Source organism: Pezoporus occidentalis, unplaced genomic scaffold (genome assembly GCF_034315485.1).
Source record: "Pezoporus occidentalis ecotype Australia unplaced genomic scaffold, CSIRO_AGI_Poc_V1 ctg186, whole genome shotgun sequence".
Classification (NCBI taxonomy): Eukaryota; Metazoa; Chordata; class Aves; order Psittaciformes; family Psittacidae; genus Pezoporus; species Pezoporus occidentalis.
The window spans coordinates 1,286,640-1,306,035 of NW_026913704.1; the positions used below are offsets into that span (position 1 = coordinate 1,286,640).

Sequence of the window (19,396 nt, forward strand, 5' to 3'; positions counted from 1 at the left end):
TCTGGGGCATTTGGGGGGGGGGGGGGGGGGGTGTTAATTTAATGCTTTTCACACCTTCAGAGCTTTCCTACCAGGGATATTTCTCTGCCCTCAATTACTCACAACTTCTTAACTCCTACACCACATATACCATGTGGAGTTCTAAAGCACTCAAGCAGTAGAGCACAGGCATTACTCAGGATATAATTAAAAAGATCCTTACCTTCCCAAAATCTCTCACATCGAACAAATCAAATGCTTCAAAAAGTTCACTTTTCTTCATCCCAAATATTTCACAACATGCCGAAAGAAAAGTCCTTATATTCTTCAAGCAAAGAAACTACGGGAAAGAAAACAGAAATACTAAGCATGAAGTATCAACTAGCAACATGTACACTCCCTTTGGTAACAAATATTCACTGGTACAAAGTATCAAGTGTCATTAGCGACTTGTATGCTTGCTTTTGTAACAAATAGTCACTGATACTAAATATCAACTGTCCCTTAACAACTTGTGTTCTCTTTTGGTAATGAATATCCACCCATGCAATTATTTGCAAGTCATCACTTTCACTATGGTACGATCTTCCACGGGTTCTAATTCAGCCATAAAAGTTACCTTCAGATTCAAAAGCATTAACCAAATTCTGAGTAGACACTTTGTGAACAGAAACTATTTTCTCTCTTTTGACATAAACAGTAAGAAAGGAGGTTATTGGGAAGTTGTGGCTCCCCAGTCCTTGGCAGCGTTCAAGGCCAGGTTGGGTGGGGCTTGAAGCAACCTGTCCAGGGGAAGGTGTCCCTGCCCATGGCAGAGGGTGTGGAATTGGATGAGCTTTGAGGTCTCTTCCAACTCAAATTGTTCAATGATTCTATGACAAATGACAATATGCGACTAGATACAATTTATTCTAAATACAAACTTACTTTTCAGGTCTCTACAGACAGTGTAGAGCAAAACTAATAAACACTAAATAATATTATATAAATAAATAAATATTAAGGTGAGAAAGTTACTCTTCATACATCAAGCTCTTAACATAAAAGTCTAGACTGAACGCCTAATGAACACATATGGACTATTTTAACACACTAAAGACATTACAAATACATATTCTCCATCTGGAGCACGAGAGCAGATGATATACGCAATCAAGAAATCATTTACAACTTATCTAGTGGAGATTAAAGATTCCCAAGCCACCTTGATTTCTGTACTGAATCAAAGTACAAAAGTTAACCTTCACTTGAATTTATCCACATAAATCACTGATCATCCAAGTCTTGAAAAGCACAAAGCTTCTGCCATAGTGCTCTCCTTACAAGAATTTTAATGCATTTTCCTGTAGATGTTTATTAAAAATAAATAAATACCTCACCAGTACAAAAGACAATACCTATTAATAGCATTGCAATAACTAGAGGCATAGCTAAAAGGCACAATATCCACTCTGGATAATGATTAGCAATGTAGGGCACTAGTACCTTATGAAGACACTAGCTCCATAAAGGTGCTGTTCAGGAGTCTTACAACCCACTATGCAGTACAGCACAAAAGCAAACATGACATTTATAAACAACAAATTACCCAGCACTGTGATTTGGATATGCATTTTGAAAGTACTGATACAGCAACTCAATATTAAAACTGAGTTGCTAGACCTCTGCCTCTTATAACAGATTTATGAGGATGAGGATCATTTACATTAGGAAAGATCACAGAATTGCTTTATGGTCCAATTTAATGTTGTTTATAAAAGCAGTGGTTTTTTTCCTTAATACTGACCAAACATCACAGACATACTTTTTGTGAGCACCAAGTAATAAACACCCAGACTGCTCACTCAGATGTAATATGTCACTGCTTTACCTTCAACATGAGAGAACAAAATATCAATTCAACAGGGAGCCCTAATTCCTGTCTTACACAGAACTAACCAGCCAGACACAAAAAAGACAGAGCACCTGATAGATCCAATTTAGAGAAAGGCTGCAAATGTGAGGCTCAGATTCAACAAGAGAAGCTTCAAGAGTAGACAACTCTAGTAGTTGATGACATCAAGAAAACAGCCAACAGACTCATCACAAAGCACCACAAATGCAATCTCTGTACAAGCTGTAGCTCACAGGAAGGCATCTGTAACTGCCAACTGCCACATCAAGTGTAAGGGGCCACAGATGTACCAGGCAGAGCTGTAGCCTTCAACCCCCCCTCCACTCCCAAAACCCCCAACTGCATATGCTCCCAGCTCAGATAGGGCAGCCAGTGCCGTGCTATATACTGGGCTGCTCTAGGACAACCCTATATTTACACCAGACTGCTTTTATACCTGGCGAAATGTGAAAAATTAGTCTAGCTTGCTTAGTCAAAATCACAAGCTTCTCTGTTTTGTAAAAATTATAATTTTCAAGTCTAAATTACAAGGTTAGAAGACTAAGAAATGAGAAACATATATGCCACTTCCTCCATGATACCAGCAGAAAGAACCAAACGATTGGCTGGTTTGGGATTCTGCAGCTTTCAAAACAGGATGGCACATAACGGAGTGATTACTGTTTTCCAATAGATTTTTTTTCCCCCCACTGTTTTTACTGTTTTTCTTAAAAGCCTTCAAGGGCCAGCAGCTTGGTCCAATGCAGAATACCAATTCCACTTGAATACCAATTAACTTTCTTCAACTGAAATTTCCACCTCCACTGATTTTTTTTTCCCCTCACTGGAAAATTCAGCTGCTTCTTTAAAACCTATATTTTTAATTTACATTTTGAGCTTAGATTTGTTTGCCTGCCAGTGCAAAGAAAGTTTACAGCTGCATTGTTTATCTCTAAAGACAGCAAAAACTTAAGGGAGAGACAGCAGCTGTCATGGGCATAAAATGTGACCTAGATTTGCTAGAGAACATATCAGCGAGTTGCATGCAGCTTCTTAATACAACTAAAATAACTGTTTAATCTATTAGCAGTTATGCACACAGTTTTCTTTTGCTTCTCATTCCATGAAATTCTTCCAATTATTCTTAATAGACGTCTCCTACAAAAAAGATGGCAGCATTTAGTCAAGAAGATTTACTGGTTACTTCAAATTTGGAGGGAATTTTGTGACATCAGCCTTTTATGTTTAAATTATTACAAATTTTAGGCAAATAAATGGGAAAGAGTATTAACAAGAAATTAGGTTTCTCTTAGCACACATGTTTCAAAGGAAATGTTAAAGTGCCTACACTGTGAGTTGTAAATTAATTTCTTTGGAATATGCTAACAGAGAGACGAAAAAAGAATCTAATCCCCCATCCTCCCACCCCTTTTTTCTTTCTTTAAATACTCGCTAACTCATTAAGCAACTTAACATGTATCATATGTTAAAGAGGCCTGACACAATTATAATCTCATATTCAATAGCCATATGACAATAGAGCACTTATATTGCATTTTTTGTAGATTATAGAAACCATAGACAAGCATTTGCCAAAACTACTTGCACATGATATGGGACATCATCAATGAGCAGTGCCTTTTGGGGAAAAGGCCTCCTGACAAAACACTCTAAACCCCCACGAGTTCAAAGACTGCTTAGTGAGTTTAGTTGGACATCTAATGTTTTGGTATCCATCAATTTTCTCTTGTAAAATGAAAGGCTCATTATTAAACTGTTAAGCTGACCACACTAGTTGCAAGGATAAAACTGTGAGACTACTAAAACTGAAAATACTTTCACATTTATATGCACTCATTTGGCAATAAAATATATGACCAAATGACAAAATACAAAACCAAACTAACAAACAAAAAACCCCGACCACCTCATTATATGCTACTCATGTTTTGGAGAAGTTATTTGATTACATTTCCAAGAAAACTTTCTGAAATATTTCCAAAACTTCATATTGTAATCATCTAAAGAAACAATTTTCTCAATGCAACCAAAGATTTTCATCATTGTGGTTATAGCATGAAGAAGTACAAATTTGTAAGAGAAACCTTCAAATTAAAAAAGAGCACACACCTGAAATCTAGGAAGTTCCATAAAAGACAATCCTCCTCTCTGGCAATAACAAAAAGGCACCATTAGTCTGCAGTCTCTCATTAGTAAGTACAGTCCTCAGGATATTTGGAAACCAACTACATTATTGTGTTTCTTTTTCAAAGTAAAACATTATACTTTGGTACACCACAAGGGAGATCATTAAAGGCATAAAGAGCAGTTGGATACTCAGTTCTCAGAGATGCAACAAGGAGATCTAAATATCCCTCAACTTGGTCTAACCTCCAAATGTCTCCTCCACAGGAAATGTTGTCTTTCAGCACAAGAACCAATTTCTCTTCTTTAAAAAATAACCTAACTAGAAAATTTTCTCTTGAAAAAGTTAATGCTGCCTTTTCCCCCTGCCCTTACATGGCAGTATTAGTAGATGGCAGTCTGAAATTCTTACTACACAGACCACTAAAAATATTGCAGTAGTGTAGTATAACCCACAAGTCCAAAAATGTTTACACTAGTGGAAAATACATCTTGTGCTTCACCCATCTCCAGGTGTACCATGAAAGGATAGCACACCCAGCAACAGATCAACAAGATTACAACCCATTGGGGTTCAAGGTCCATTTTCAGGATGAATACCTATAGATTATAAAGACATTTCTCAAGCACCTTAATGTTTCAGAGCATAAGTAGCTACACATACTACAAACCAACAATGTTGTCATTGTCAGAGCTGATGAAACCCTAAATCTCTTGTGATAAACCACTATGGTTTTTGGAACAGATTAGAATTTTAGTGGCCTCTGGCCCATTCTGCATTGAATTTCATTTTATAAAAAGTATTAACACAACATCTATTGAAATAAATTTATTGAAAAGAAAAAAAAACCTACCACCTAAAACAAGTATGCTTCATTTAATTGGGAGTGCATCTGTCTGAACTTAAAGGGAAAAATAGTGAGAAAACCCAATTATATTAAGTTCCACAGAAAAAGCATGCTGTTTTCTACCATAACGTTTGCCACTTCACACAAAAAGCAACATTGATTTGCGGGTTTTTCAACACAGTACATGGTTATGTGTGCTGACAGAAATGTATAGAAATATTTTACAAAGGGTACTGAATAGAAATTACTAATTAGACACAAAAAGCACAGACAGGACTATAGCTGCCCACAGGGAAGAAGGATTTCTCTAACCAGGCCTCTAATGAGGTGAAAGATGAAATGCAAAAGGAAAAAAAAATAAGAAAAATCATTTTCATATATACTCTATTCATATAACCTTAGAAGTATTTCTCAGAAAATGTTTTAGCATTGAATTACTTCAATGGAATAAAGCTCTGTTTGGTACAGACTAATATGCAGTATCTAGATGTATCTTTTGTACTAAAAGCACTGCTAAGGGTGTTCAGAGATCAATACAAAGAGCTCTAAAGATCAAATTCTGCCGTGAGACATTTATATGAAATTCTAGTATAGCAACTCCAGTCAGGCAAGTGAAAACTGAAAGGCCAAGAAAAAACAGGTATTTAGGAAAGACAGAGTTTTAATCCACTTTCAACTTACTTTTTCTTATTATCATCATTGTGGAATAAACCAGCTATTTGTATTTATTTTAACCTCAACATCCTTTTTTATTATGGTTGTTTAGTCACAAGCAAGGAAGAACACTTGGGTATCTGGCAGTTTCCTGGTCTTTGTATCTGCATCAACACACAATCATTCGGCATTTAGGACAAACCAGAGAACACACTGAACACCTGAGATAGTCTAAATAGAGGCCAAGCTATAAAGGGGTATTAAAAACAATATGAATCACTGTCACTATGTCAGGGAAGGTGTTCTTGTTCCCTCAGTATGATTTGCTTTTACTGACATTGTATACCCATTCCTTCATCATCATACTTCCCAGGCATTTTTGCCTGTTGCATTCATAGCCCAGCAGAGACTTCAGGAGCTTCCCAGTAACTGCCCAAGAACTGAGGCCAGTCACTCCTAGCCACCATCACATGGAAGCTATGATGAAAGAGTAAAAACATAGGGGGGAAAAAAAAAAAAAAAAGAGGACTTTGTTCAGCCAATTGTCCACTAAATCTGCTTCGCCTCTTGTGGGAGAAACAAGGCACATCAATCAAAACAGTTCCAGAAATCTTCCTCTTCTATTCCTTTTCTAAATTGCACTACTTTCTAAACTACACAGCTGCAGCTATTTGTCTTTGCCTAGTCTTTAAACAGCCTTATAGGCATAAAAAGAAAATGGTGGGATTTTATATAACAGCAAGCATTTTTATGACAAAAATAATCAAGGAAAGGCCAGACATTCAAAACAAGTATGTAAAAGGAAAATAATCAGATGATCAAATCTGGCTTCAATTTATGCATCTCAGAAGTCACACTCACTTTCTTTTTAATTTGTGAAATATTGATGTTACATGCAAGGAGGCACATACAGACTTGTGACAATGGGAGACTTCTTTATTAGTTATTTATGGTCTTAGAAAATTACACCAGAACAGAAGGCAGAAGAACAGATCACTGCCATAACACCAACATGCTCTTCCTAAACATCAGCGCTTACTGCAAAACGTGGAGTCCTGACCTTTCCTGTCCATTTCTGGGATGCTGATGAGAACAGATTAGCTGGGAGTATTTCATTTTGATTTCCACTCTGTTCCTGAGAATATATATATATAAAGGAAAGTAATGCAGTTATATCTCTTGAGTGTGAGAAGAAATGTGAACACTGCCATAGTGGATTTAACTGGAAGAATTGCTTTTCTACATTTTGTCACCACTATTGATATGTGCAAGTTGTTTCAGTGAAAGAAAGCACTGAAACAGAACTTGTCTCCTAAATATTTCCTTCAAGGAAGTTGGTTAATGCTCTGAGGGTTGAAGATTTTTCTCTTCTTGCTTATTTCAGAATTGCAAAATCTGTGTTGATAGGAGTAACATAACTTCCATACTAATGCTGCTTGAATCCTGCTAAGTCCAAATCCAAGAAAGAGATTGCTACTGTGGCCAAACAGCACCATTACCTCTTCTAGCCATGAAGTCAAGATACTGTGACTATAGCGAAGCTACATAGCAGAAAGACCTAAATTGTACCTTTATCCTATATGCATAAAAAAGCAACAGTAACTAGAGGGACAGACCCTAGGGTTTCACCAGCTCTTACATAATATGTGCGCACAGGAAATGTCTAGCTTCCTTTAAATTCTTTCAGCCACACCCAATAAAGGAAGAATATTAGGTACTTACAGCTGCTCCTATATACCAAGGGCTCATTTCCGTAAACCAGGCTGGACTGCTCCCCAGTGCATGACATCTCAGACAAACCAATCCCAAAAGAGTACATACCAAAACAGGAGGATGTTATACTTCTATTGGATGACATGTTTATTTTTTGTTTTAGTAGCTTTATGTCCATTAAAACCAAATTACTAGGTACTCAGACCAAGCAAGGGCCCATTGAGGTACTGACAGTATTGTACACTCAGGGTTAACAATTCAACAGAGAAATCATTCCTGGCTCCTTCACGAATTTCAGCAGCCAAAGCAGATTAGATTAGTTCTGCTCTGCCAACAGAGTAATTATCACTATATGCAGTAAAATATAGTTGTAACAGTTTCTAAGTGAATGAAGTACAGACCTGCTGATGAAGTCTTAATTCAACATCTATTAACATATTTTCCTAAGCCAGCAAGAAGGGAAAGAGTCAAGAGCGTAAGTTTTAACATTTCTGTTGCCTCTGTGTGTGTCACTTTTCTTGTAAAGATCTTTAAATCCAGTCTTACTGAGGGTAGGCAATGCAAAAGCACCGTAATGAATTTAGAGACCAAGTCAAAGCAAGAGGATGAGTGCTCTTATTATCAGTAAGCAAGTTAAACATACAAGGCTGTCTGCAGAGATCTTTTTGGGGGTTTTAAGTGTCACAACACCACAAGCAACCATTACTTTTCCTCACTCTTTAGATGAAACATATTAACTTTCAAATTACATTTTTGAAAGAAACTAGGGTGCACAGGAAGAATATATCCCTCAAAACAAAGAAATTCAGTTTTAGTTTCTGCTGGTGGCCTCTTGTTCTGTGAACCATCTCTATCACTTAGATGATCAATATTTTTAAAGCTCTAAGCAGCAACAATCAAGCCAAATATTAAATACCTCCTAAGCTTTGCTCTCTAACAGGTTACAAAGCAGATACACTAATAAAGATGAAAGAGACATCATACTAAGTTCTGGAAGAGGCAGGCTCATTATTAACATCTCAGCAGCTTACAGTCAATGCCTTAGCTCTTTGCATAGTCACTTAAGAAGCATTTTTGGGTAACAAAACACACAAGACTAGTACCATCACATAACTGCGAGGAGTTTTGCTGAGAAGTGTGCTATGCAAAGAACAAAAGACATTCCTTAATTCAAAGAATTAAAAATAGCTAGGGAGATCTGGACTTTTATTAGCCCACTAGAATGTGGGCATTCTTTGAAGGCCTACACAACACATAGGATGCTCTATGAACTGTAAAACATATTAAATTCCTTTGAACCACTGCTAACACCATATGAATATTAATAGCATGTTCTTTAATTGCTCTGTTACTGTAGGAATTAAATATTCAAAAAGCTCTTCTTAAAATTCCTCACTGACTACTATTCAATTGTGTCTACTGCATTATGGCTTGAGTAGGAAGGTTTGTTTATATATATTTGCTCTTCTCTGTGCTTCAAAGACAGAAAATGGAAATTGAAACTTGAGAAAAAGCTTAGGAAGAACAAAGGATGCTCAGCTTTTTAGTACTGATACCAGTGAACAGAGGGCAATGGGGGAAAATAAAGCTCCTGACTTGTTATGCATTCCTGACTATCTCCTTGACTATGCTGGCACTAGAGCACTGGTTAAGCAAGTGAGGATAAAGAAGCATTTGAATTCTGTGTTTCTTAAGGGCTCCTACAAGCCATGAAACTGCAACTTCTACTCAATGATCACTGACACACGTCCGGCAAGCACCTTCCTCATCCTACCATGTGCATCAGGAGTCACTAGGCTGTCAGAAGAAGCAAGAAACCTTTTATCTTTACTTATTACAAGATGAAAATTAAGAGATCATTTCAGAAAAGCACAGAAAAGAGAGCATTTCAAAAAAGTCGCTAAACAGATGAGCGCTCCAACTACAGTAATTCCCCAAGTATAACTGGCAAGAGGCCTGGGTGGGAGCTCAGAACATCTTCCTCTTGCAAAGGGCAATTTTTTTGGTAGTCTTTTGCTCCCTGCTAGCACGACTTCACAGTCTGCTCTGCAGTACTTTTGTCAAAAAGAACAGCAACTGGAACACAGTATTAAGTATGCAGAGCACACAGATTAGCTAGGGGGTTCCTGTGCTTAGTTACCTTTCCCAATGACCAGCCCTATCAGTCTTACATCCTGAAGCTGAATCCCTAAAATGTCCTTCACTAAGGATCTTGGTATATTACAACCAAATCCAAAAAAAGAAGGAAGACAAAGGGAATGTGGAAATCAGTCCTGCCTGAGAAAAACAAAAATAGGAGGAAGACAGCAGCAAGGAAATTAAAGAGGGCCACAGGAAAAGAAACAGGAAAGCAACAGACACAGGGTGAAAGAAAAATTTAAAAAGAAACTCAAAATAGACTAACAGAGAGAAAGATCCAGTGAGAAAGACCACTGAAGGAAAAAGGACTTGACTTTCTAGACTGTGGGAGAACATGAAAGTCAAGCACAAGAAAAATGTGTTGACATTTCAGTGTTAAAATGCTTCAGGCAAAACTACTTATGAAACTGCCATTTAAAGTAAGGCAGCAGTCAATGTGCTGCAAATTGTGTTTACAATTGTGACATGGTAAACTGCTTCTGTAAGAAGCAGCACTGTAAGAGACTTTTTTTACCCAGACATATTGTCATTGGTACTAACATAAGTTTTCTCATCACTCACATTTTAATTTAGTTGATGAAATATTAGCACTTGCATTAAACTATTTTATAGATAGAGAAACCTCAAAACCTATGCCTATTTTACATATTTAAACAAGGGGGACAGTGAAGCAACCCTAAAGCCTAAATAGCAAAATAAATGGGAAGCCTCGAACAAATTAATACTCAATGTTTTCATTATCAGAGAACAAAAAAATCATATCCACGCTCAAACTATGACAAAAAGCTTACAGATATAGTATGAAATACAGATTTTTACATCAGTGCTAAAGAGAAAGAACACCCAATGCATCTGTTTCATGTTGCTACTTTGGCACACCGAGATGTTGCTTCCATTGTATCTTGGTATCTGACTGGGCTTGATTTTTACAAGTTAGCATACCAACATGAGAAGAAATCTTACTTGGCCTATAACTATGCAAGGGAAATTAATTTGGTAGTGTAAGGAGCCCTATGGATGTGCGGCAAAAAAAAAAACCCTGCCATGTAAGCTAAAGGAACAGAATTCACCTGAAGGATCCACACTTGTCTTCAGTTCCATTAGAGAAACACAAGCCCTTTCACTGTTTCTGCAAGCACCATTTAATACATCATTTGAACTGGATCTCCTTGATGCATAAACTGTGACCCTACTGATCTGAACAGGCCCTACAAGGCCAGACCTGGATCTCAACTATGCAATTCCTTTACAAAGGCCTGCAGTGTGAATTAAGATAATTTAAGTTAGCATGTACTGGCTTGTTCTCTTCTAAGCACTTTTTAAAAGTCTCAAAAGCTGTCAATGCTGAATCCTGCATGGAAATTCAACACACCAAAGGAAAACAACATACCTTCACAGCGCTAGTCAGTGTTTTTAAAGGTGAACCTAACCCAAGTAACTCCCATGTTCATCTATTTCTTAACAGCAGATCATATAGATCATGTACTAGGTATATGATTTCCAACAGGAACAATATTCTTACTAACATTCACTAGTGTTAACATACATGATTCATTGACTATTTTAAATGTTTTCTTGACCATATGACTAGTTGTCCTGGGTTCAACTGTAGCAGTTATTTTTCTCCTTCCTAGTAGCTGGTGCAGTGCTGTGTTTAAGCTTCAGCCTGAGAACGATGCTGATAACACACTGGTGTTAGTTGTTGCTCAGTATTGCTTACTCTGATCAAGGACTTTTCAGTCTCTCATGCTATGCCAGTGAGGAGGGGCACAAGAAGCTGAGAGGAAGCAAAGACACCTGACCTGACCATGGAATATACTTCTAGCAAGACCTTAAGAATATAAGTACAGTTCTTGACAAATTGCCAAACATGAATATGGCTGTCCTCCAGTTACCTACTGTAAAAATCCACTGTTCTATTTTTGCTGGTGTGTCACTTCAGGTTTGCAGTTTATTAGACCATGCTCTCCGTGGCAAGGACAGGGATTTCTGATATACTCAGAGAACACTTCAAGGATTGCAAGTAAAGTAAGTAGAACAGCTAAGTCCAGAACCACAAACCACAAACCAGTGGCAATAGCCATGAATGAAAAACAAACTCTACCAATACATTTGCAAGATTGGAAGCTAAAACTCAGTAGTCACAGAGTATACAGTCTACATTTTTACATGTTGTGATATTCTTTGGTGCTTCAACGTACTGACTTGGCACCAAATGTCATTATTTCATGCACTGAGTGCCATACAATTCAGATCTCAAAAGTCAATAAAGGAAGACAAACTCTTTTAACTACTGAAACTTATCATACACTTACTCTCATGGAGCTCCGTCTTATCAGGCTGATACAGGTAAATGCTTCTGCAATCTTTATTACCACATATATTGCATCTGAGCATTTCACAGTCACAATGAGTAATCTATTAAAAGCATATTCAGAGATTGCTTTACTGGTCCCATATGCACATGCAATTTTAAGTAGAACAGTAGGTACCAGATACATCACCTTTTTCTGCCCAGTAGTAAAATGAAACAAAATGATGCAGGCCAGTGTGTGGCAGAAAACTCACCTTCATTCACAGAGCAAGCACCTGGTGTTCCACCTGCATTTGTCTTCAGTGAAGTCAAGGCTCAGACCAAATGCTAAGCTCCTCTGACAGCCAAATAGTCAAACTGGCAGAAGGAGAAACAGTTCCACCTTTTTATCTATTTAACAAGTTCACATTTTTTCTCCCCACTTTGTAAGAGGAGCTTGCTCTCCCACTGCCTCATATTAAAGAAAATGAAGAACAACAGACAGGCTCAACACCAGCCAAAATAAAGACAAAAGACCATACTTGGTGCAAAACCCTCCAGTGCCCCAGCAAGCCTCATACTCCAGAGGTTTATGAAACAACTTCTAAGTAGCTGATAAAATTGGCTGTGATGAGACAGGCCATCCCAAACATCCATAAACCAGTTTTCCGAAACACCTGGCTCTGTGAGGGGAACCACAGGGCTTTTCTTCCCTCTTACCATTTAGGCTCAGCCCAAAAATTTTATACAAGTTCAGGAGACCTTGATACCAGGGTCATCTACCACTTAAGGAGATTTTGTTGATCACACCAGGAGAATGAGAAGCCTAAGGCAATACAACTCCACAAATGTCTCATGCTTCCAGATAACAGAGACTAGGCAAAGCAGTATTGAAATCAGATGGGTACAATACTACAATTGCTTTTGTCAAAGAGATCTGAATACACAGCTCTGCATAGACCATGTTTTCAACCAGCACACACCTCCCTTCCAAGAATATGTTCTCAAACAGATGGGATCATCCCAGGACCTGCAGGATCCACACTTCTTATAGAAACCTAGATATTTCAAGTAAAAAATATATCTATTTCAACCTACAGCAAGGAAAAATATTTAATAACATTTATTCCATAATTACAAAAATGTGCTAGAACTCTGGTGCTCTATTTCATACACAAGTCTTTCAGAAGAAAAGTTTATTTGGATGACTTCTAAGACTGATTTTATTTAGCCCAATCATTTGTAGTACTATGTTACCTCAAACAAGAGTTAAAAACAGCTGCAGTGTTAACACAGCACAGCTTTTCAAAAACGCTTAAAACCCATGACATAGACTATACACAATTTGAAGTTTTGTTTAAATAAATAAACAGAGAAATCAATCAATCTAGCAGAACACACTTTCTAAGTCAGTTTAGTGAAGAAATATCCCCTCTTGCTTGTTTTGAATATGCTACCTGCTATTTACATTGGATACCCTCTGTTTCCACAGTGGGAAGGACAGCAAATAATTTTCTCTTTTCCAGGGTTTTTACAATCTCCCCCTATGGTGCCTCTTTCCAAAGCTGAAAACCTTTTTTATTGAGCTGTTCCTTATTGTTTCATACCTTTGAAAATCTCTTGTGCCCTTCTCTGCACCTTTCTCATTTTATTACATCCTTTTTAAAACAGGAGACCACAATTACATAATACAGAAGCACTGTGGCTTATGCAGTAGACTGCAATGGCATAATAAGCCATAACACATAATAGCATAATGAATGTTTTGGGTGTAAAACAAGCCTCTGAAAATGCACTTTGCAAAAACCCTTGGGTGCTACATCCTCCACAGACATCTACCAGAACAGATTACTGTTCTGAAGAATCTGGTCTGGATGATGACAAGATATGGAAGTAGATAAAACAGTAGTTTGATCCACAACTGCAATTCCTGTGATAAACAAGGCAAACGTGCTAATAGTTCTCAACTTCAAAAAAAAAATCTGAGGGAAAAATCAATTAGAATACAACTCTAAAAAGGTAGAAGCTAAGTCTTTGTACCCACAACTGTTTCCCACAGAGTCACTCTTAAACACATCCAGTGTTAGGCAAACCACCCCATTTCTTCAGTGACCTTCTTATCTAAGGAATTTGAAGTGAAATATTGATATAATGCAGGAATCAGTAAGTTTTAGAATAAATTCTACCATTAGCAACATTAATTTACACAATCACCTTAAAATCAGGTGACTTCTGATGAAGCTGCAGTAGGTTTCCTTCCATAAGAAGGCTGACAAACAATAAAAGGTAAACCTGACATAAACTGTTTCAGCTGTATATCATCATAGGTCCTTGCTGTCTGAAAGGCTGCATTCACTCACCCCAGCTGCTGAAAAGAAACACATCATTGAAGACAACCCAAATTTCTTTGGGAGATACATCAAAATCACATAAACACTTACTTGCACTAGTATGGATTAACAGCTGTGATCATCTCAGCAGAGGCAAATGAGTGCATGCTCATGGAAATTCAAGTGTCCCCTCTATATGCAGACAATCTGATGTCACAAATATGATCTGATGAATCATATTGTTGCTTTGCCTTACAGTAACATTTGAAGTATGCCAGTGAATGGTCCAAAACTATATTTCAAAGGATTACAATTTGGCACCTCACAAAGTGAAACATAACAATGAGTGTGGTGTCATAAGAAGGGTATTCATGAAAAGAAGAAAAACATTTAAAATCCTAGAGTACAAATCAGTATTTTATTACACAGCCTAAAACAATTGAATGGTGAATAAACCAAATATTATGAAAGCTGTCATTCTTGTCATGGCTAAAAAATATACTGCATGAGCAGTAACCTGTTACTAGTTTTGGCACTGATGCATACATAAAGGGAAACATAGCAACATAAGGTAGGGACATGAAAGCATTTGGCTGCAAGCTGTAGGCAAATATTTTTTAAACCTATTATACAAAAAAACACATACAAAAGCAATACAAACAGCTGCTAAAACAGACTTTCAGACTTCTGAACACGTGTCAGTTTACTGAATTGCCTAACAGAACATCACTGCCACTGGTGGTTTTTTAAGTAATATATTGAATGCAAACATTGGAGCCAAGATGCAAGAATGTCTAGGAAGCCTAGATTTTGTCTAGGAAGCCTAGTTTTATGTCTGAATTTGTTTGGTATTATTTAATTCTATAGATTATTTGGCTAAATACAATGATATATAAATAAAATACAATATGATCCTGGATGAGTTCCTATCTTCTAAAATACACAAAAGCTTGGTGAGACAACAAAGCAGATGGAGATTAGAAAGAATAACAAAAATCAATATATATGCAATTAGTAACTGGGAATTTTTAACAACAGATCTTCCTCTGCCTCTCTGTGAAGATGGTTCTCAGCACAGGAGGAGCAATAAGAGCCATTTTCAGACAAGTAGACATGATAATACTGCAAGACTGATTCTTGCCCTTAAGTCAGATAAGCAGAATAGCAGCATGGAGTCCCTGTAGCAAAAGACAAACTTGTTTCATTTGTTGAAAGAAGATAATATAGTGTGAACAACTAGAGAGGAAAAATTTTTCAGCAGCAGAAGTTTTTTTAATAGACGAAAGTGAGGTCATGTTAAACAAGGGCAGGAGATTAAACAGGAAAACAGCCGGAACAGACCCTTGCAAGCAGTTTTGTGGCTATACTATGCAAGAAATATTTGTATTAAGATCCTGTTTACTTTTCTCAGAAACAAGCATTTTTCCATTTGTGGCAATATGATGCTACTTTTCAATATATGAAAAATACCAGCAGTCAGCATACAGTGGGGATCTGAAATATACAGCCAAATGACTTAACTTATGCACAGCTCATTTATTTCTAAATGAAACCACAAGAGCAGCTACATGGGTATTTTCTATACCAAGGATGGAAACTCACAAGTTTATGACTCACTGTTCCCCAGCTGATAAAGGCTGTGCCACATACAACTGACCAAACTGACTGATCCTCTGAACATGACTCACAGCTCTACCAAAACCTGTGTTGAGATCTGCTACCAGCCATAGGCCACCCCACTGGAAGGCAAACCTGTATGTGTTTTTGGCAAACCCCCCCCAGTTTCTCTGTCCAAGCCTTCCCACCTGCTTCAAAAGACTCCTCAGGGCAGCATGGGGCAGCAGTCTAACTCATGGACACAGAAGTCATCCACACACGTGCTGAAAGCCTGTTAAATGTATACACTGCCAATAATAAGCAATGCAAACTAAAGTTTGCAGAAGGCTGTTCTCTGTAATCCACAGAGAAAATTACTCTGTAAACATGGCAGGGTAACTAACAAACTGTCCACCATCTATGTTATTTTTTACTATGTCTACCCTAGGCACTTAGAACAGCAAAACCAGAGTTAAGAGTTGATTTCTCTATGTGGAATTTATTAAGTAAAAAGAAAGCAAAATCATCAGTTGGATATCGGGTGGAATCTATCAGTCTACGTAAGCAATAAATGCTAAATGTAACAATAGACTATTTTACTTCATTTTTTTACATCACTAGATCTAAGCAACAGGAAATAGTTTCATCCTCAACAGAATTTTAACTTTCAAAACCTTTGAGATAAGTTCAAAGCACATTTTTGGGAAGAGATCAATTAGCACGACTGCTACTGAAAGTAGACTGAAAATGACTGTAATATCATGAGAGAGCTAGAGCAGAAAAATCAGTCTTAAATCCTCCAGTTCAAATGAAATTCCCCTTTTAACACCAGTAGGCCTTCCCACTGGAGAGCTTTTCTGATTATTTTTTTCTGGACAGCTGCAGAGAACTACTAAAAAGCAAGTTGTCTTGTCTCCATTTCTGTCAAAGCAAGCCAAGTTACTGCCCAGCCTGTCTGCTAAAAGTGGTAATTTCTTGAATGCAATAAAGGACATAGAAGAACATGCATAAGAAATTCCAAGGACTTCCTAACAACTGCATGGAAATCACTTCTCCATTTTATTGACCATTACTGTTTTGTAAACTTGAAGCTTGATGATTAAAAAAAAATCATACCCACTTCAAAGCCAGCTGGGGGGGCAAGGGGGAGGAAAAGGAAACATCTGCCATTCACTTATCTGCTGCTTTTCATTCTTGGAAGAGTTCTACCTCCAAAGAAGGTTTTAGTCACCCTAAGGCAGCCACCAGTGCACTATCATTAATACTAAGGGAGTAGACACAACTGAAATAATTTTTCAAACGTTGATAGAAAAGCCCATGAAGTATTTTGTCATCGTGTGCGCTTCCAGTGAATCTGTAGCTTCTCAAGATCCCTAAGTAGAGCACTGCAAAAACCGAAGCCAAAACTGCACATGTATTCGAGGGCTGAAATTAAAAGTATTGGAATAAATTCTTCACTATCAGGGTGATGAGGCACTGGAATAGTTTGCCCAGAAAAGTTGTGGATGCCTCATCCCTGGAAGTGCTCAAGGCCAGGCTGGATGCAGCTTTGAGCAACCTAGTCTAGTGAAAGGTGCCCCTGCCCATGGCAGCAGGGTTGGAACTAGGTGATCTTTAAGGTCCCATCTAACCCAAACCATTCTATGATTCTATGATCTTTAGTTCACTTTGCCCTTGGGGCATGAACAAACTTCCAATCTATAATATTTAAGGAAAAAAAAAGAACGAAAACCCTCAAGCCTAGACTAGGGTACAACATCACTTTCCAAAATGCTTAAGTCCTATCACAATGTCGCAGCCCACACATACCATGTTTGTTTATAGAAAAGGGAATCCTACTGAAAATGAGTAAACTCCACAGAAGCAAGCATCTCAAAGTCAGTAAAACAGACCAAAGGTGTACATGATACAGGAGGAACAGCATCCCAATGACAGAAGGAAAACAGCACAGACACTCCCACCTTGCACAGAGACTTACAAGATTAAGCACATAGATAATTGTGCACGTTGTCATGCATATAGAAACATGGTAACAGTTGGAAAAGAATATGACTAAATTAAAGAGTACAACAATTTTTTAAAGGAATTTCCCTAGTTAAAAATCACTCTCACAACTACAAGAAGTGAATAGAGTTGATGGAAGCATAACAGGGTGGGACAGACTTTACAATGGAAAACTTTCATGATGGAAAGCACTGATGCAACTGGAAAACTAAGCAAAAGCCACCTCTTTCCCAGCAGTATATGTCAGTTCTGAATGGGTATGTGAGGAAAACAATTCTTAAGTTAGGAAGGATCTAATATTAAAATAAAAAATAAAAAATAAAATAAAATAAAATCACTGACCTGGATTAAGTTCTCATCAGTATGTCTTCATGAAACAAACAGAGCTGTTCTAGTATTTCAAATGATATCAAACAATAAAATCAGATGGCATAGTAGTATGAATATCACAGTAATTATTTTTCAAACACATGTTCTCAGTTAAACCAAGAATTGCATGACAAAATTTTAATTTAGTCCCATGAGAACTTTTATGAAAACAACTCTCAAATGGTATTATTGAACTGCTTCACTCTGACAAGGGAAGAAACTATGTGAAAAAAATAAAGACAAGAGGTACTTATTACAGGACAGTTACTGTCCATTTATGCCTTGACCCTACTAAGCTTCCACAGCACATCCAGAGACTTGAGTGCAATAACCAGGTGGGCATTACCTCCTTCTCTGCCTGCAACTCCTATGAGTTATACCAAGTTTACAAAGACTGTGTCCGTTCACAGACAGCAAGAATGCAAAACTGCAGAAACCTGAAGAAACAGATTGTAATCTGAATGAAATAAAAAGAGAATTTATAAGTAATCTGTGATAAAGTTATTCTTAAATTTCCATCTAACCTGATTTATAGCTGCCATTAGCTATCAAGGTAATCCCTCAGGGACACCGAGTTGCAAATGCTTTTATCTCACAATGCAGATACTTAGTTGTAGTGGTTGTTTCACCTTGATTGTAAATAAACATCTCACCTTTAGCCTGCTAAGCAGTAATAAAATTATCATGCCTATTAGCCCGTGCAGAGTGAGTGGAGTTCACTGGGAAAAGAGAGAAAGAAACCATGGAGATTGATGCCCAACACTAGGAAGCTGCATGATGAGCATGCTGCCTGGCAGGACTGGCTATTTCTGTCTTGTAAGCAACACAGATAATCAATCTGAAAAGAGGTTAAAAATAACTACTGATCTCATCCTCGCCTGATCCCTCAGGATACAACCCCAGAATAATATTGTTCAAGCACAGCCACAGCGGCACAAACTGGCAGGTTGGTGGGAAGGGCAGGAATCAAGTGATGCTGCCTTTGAAAAGGACAACTTTCCAGCATCAGCAACTGATTCACCCTGCAGACTCCCAGCACTAGCTCTCGTCCTCACTGGTCCCCACTAGAGTGGTTTGCCCCATCATCTGCAGCAAGCAGCAAAACAATTCTGGGGACATGCTCCCATGTGTTGGAAACCCCTGACTGCCATGGAAAGGAGGTAGAAAATTTTTCAATAATGGGTAAAAAAAAAAAAAAGCAATCACCAGTTACAAAAAGTAGTCACTGAAAAGCAGCTAAAAACCAGCCCAACATGCATTTGCTGTTCAAGCACTGCCTCGTCCCTTGAAACCCCTGTGTTTGCTGGCCCTAAAAGCCTAACTTCCACTTGAGTTTTCCTGTCTAGTGCTGTCACCTACGTTGGAAGCGGCTTCCGGAGGAGAGGCGCTCTCATCCATGTAGGAAACACATTTCAGAGGATCTGCAGAGGGATGAGGCCAACAGGAACAGTGA

General features: G+C 37.8%; 1 protein-coding gene across 3 annotated transcripts in view; it reads right to left on the bottom strand.

Annotated features, from left to right (window-relative positions):
• The window catches only part of VAV3 (vav guanine nucleotide exchange factor 3), a 159,713-nt gene that overhangs the window by 128,351 nt on the left and 11,966 nt on the right, over nucleotides 1–19,396 (bottom strand). For all 3 annotated transcript variants that reach the window (XM_062615908.1, XM_062615909.1, XM_062615907.1), the window contains exon 2: nucleotides 203–319. In XM_062615908.1, the coding sequence (XP_062471892.1) occupies nucleotides 203–319 (117 nt within the window). The remainder of the gene's footprint in view (nucleotides 1–202; nucleotides 320–19,396) is intronic.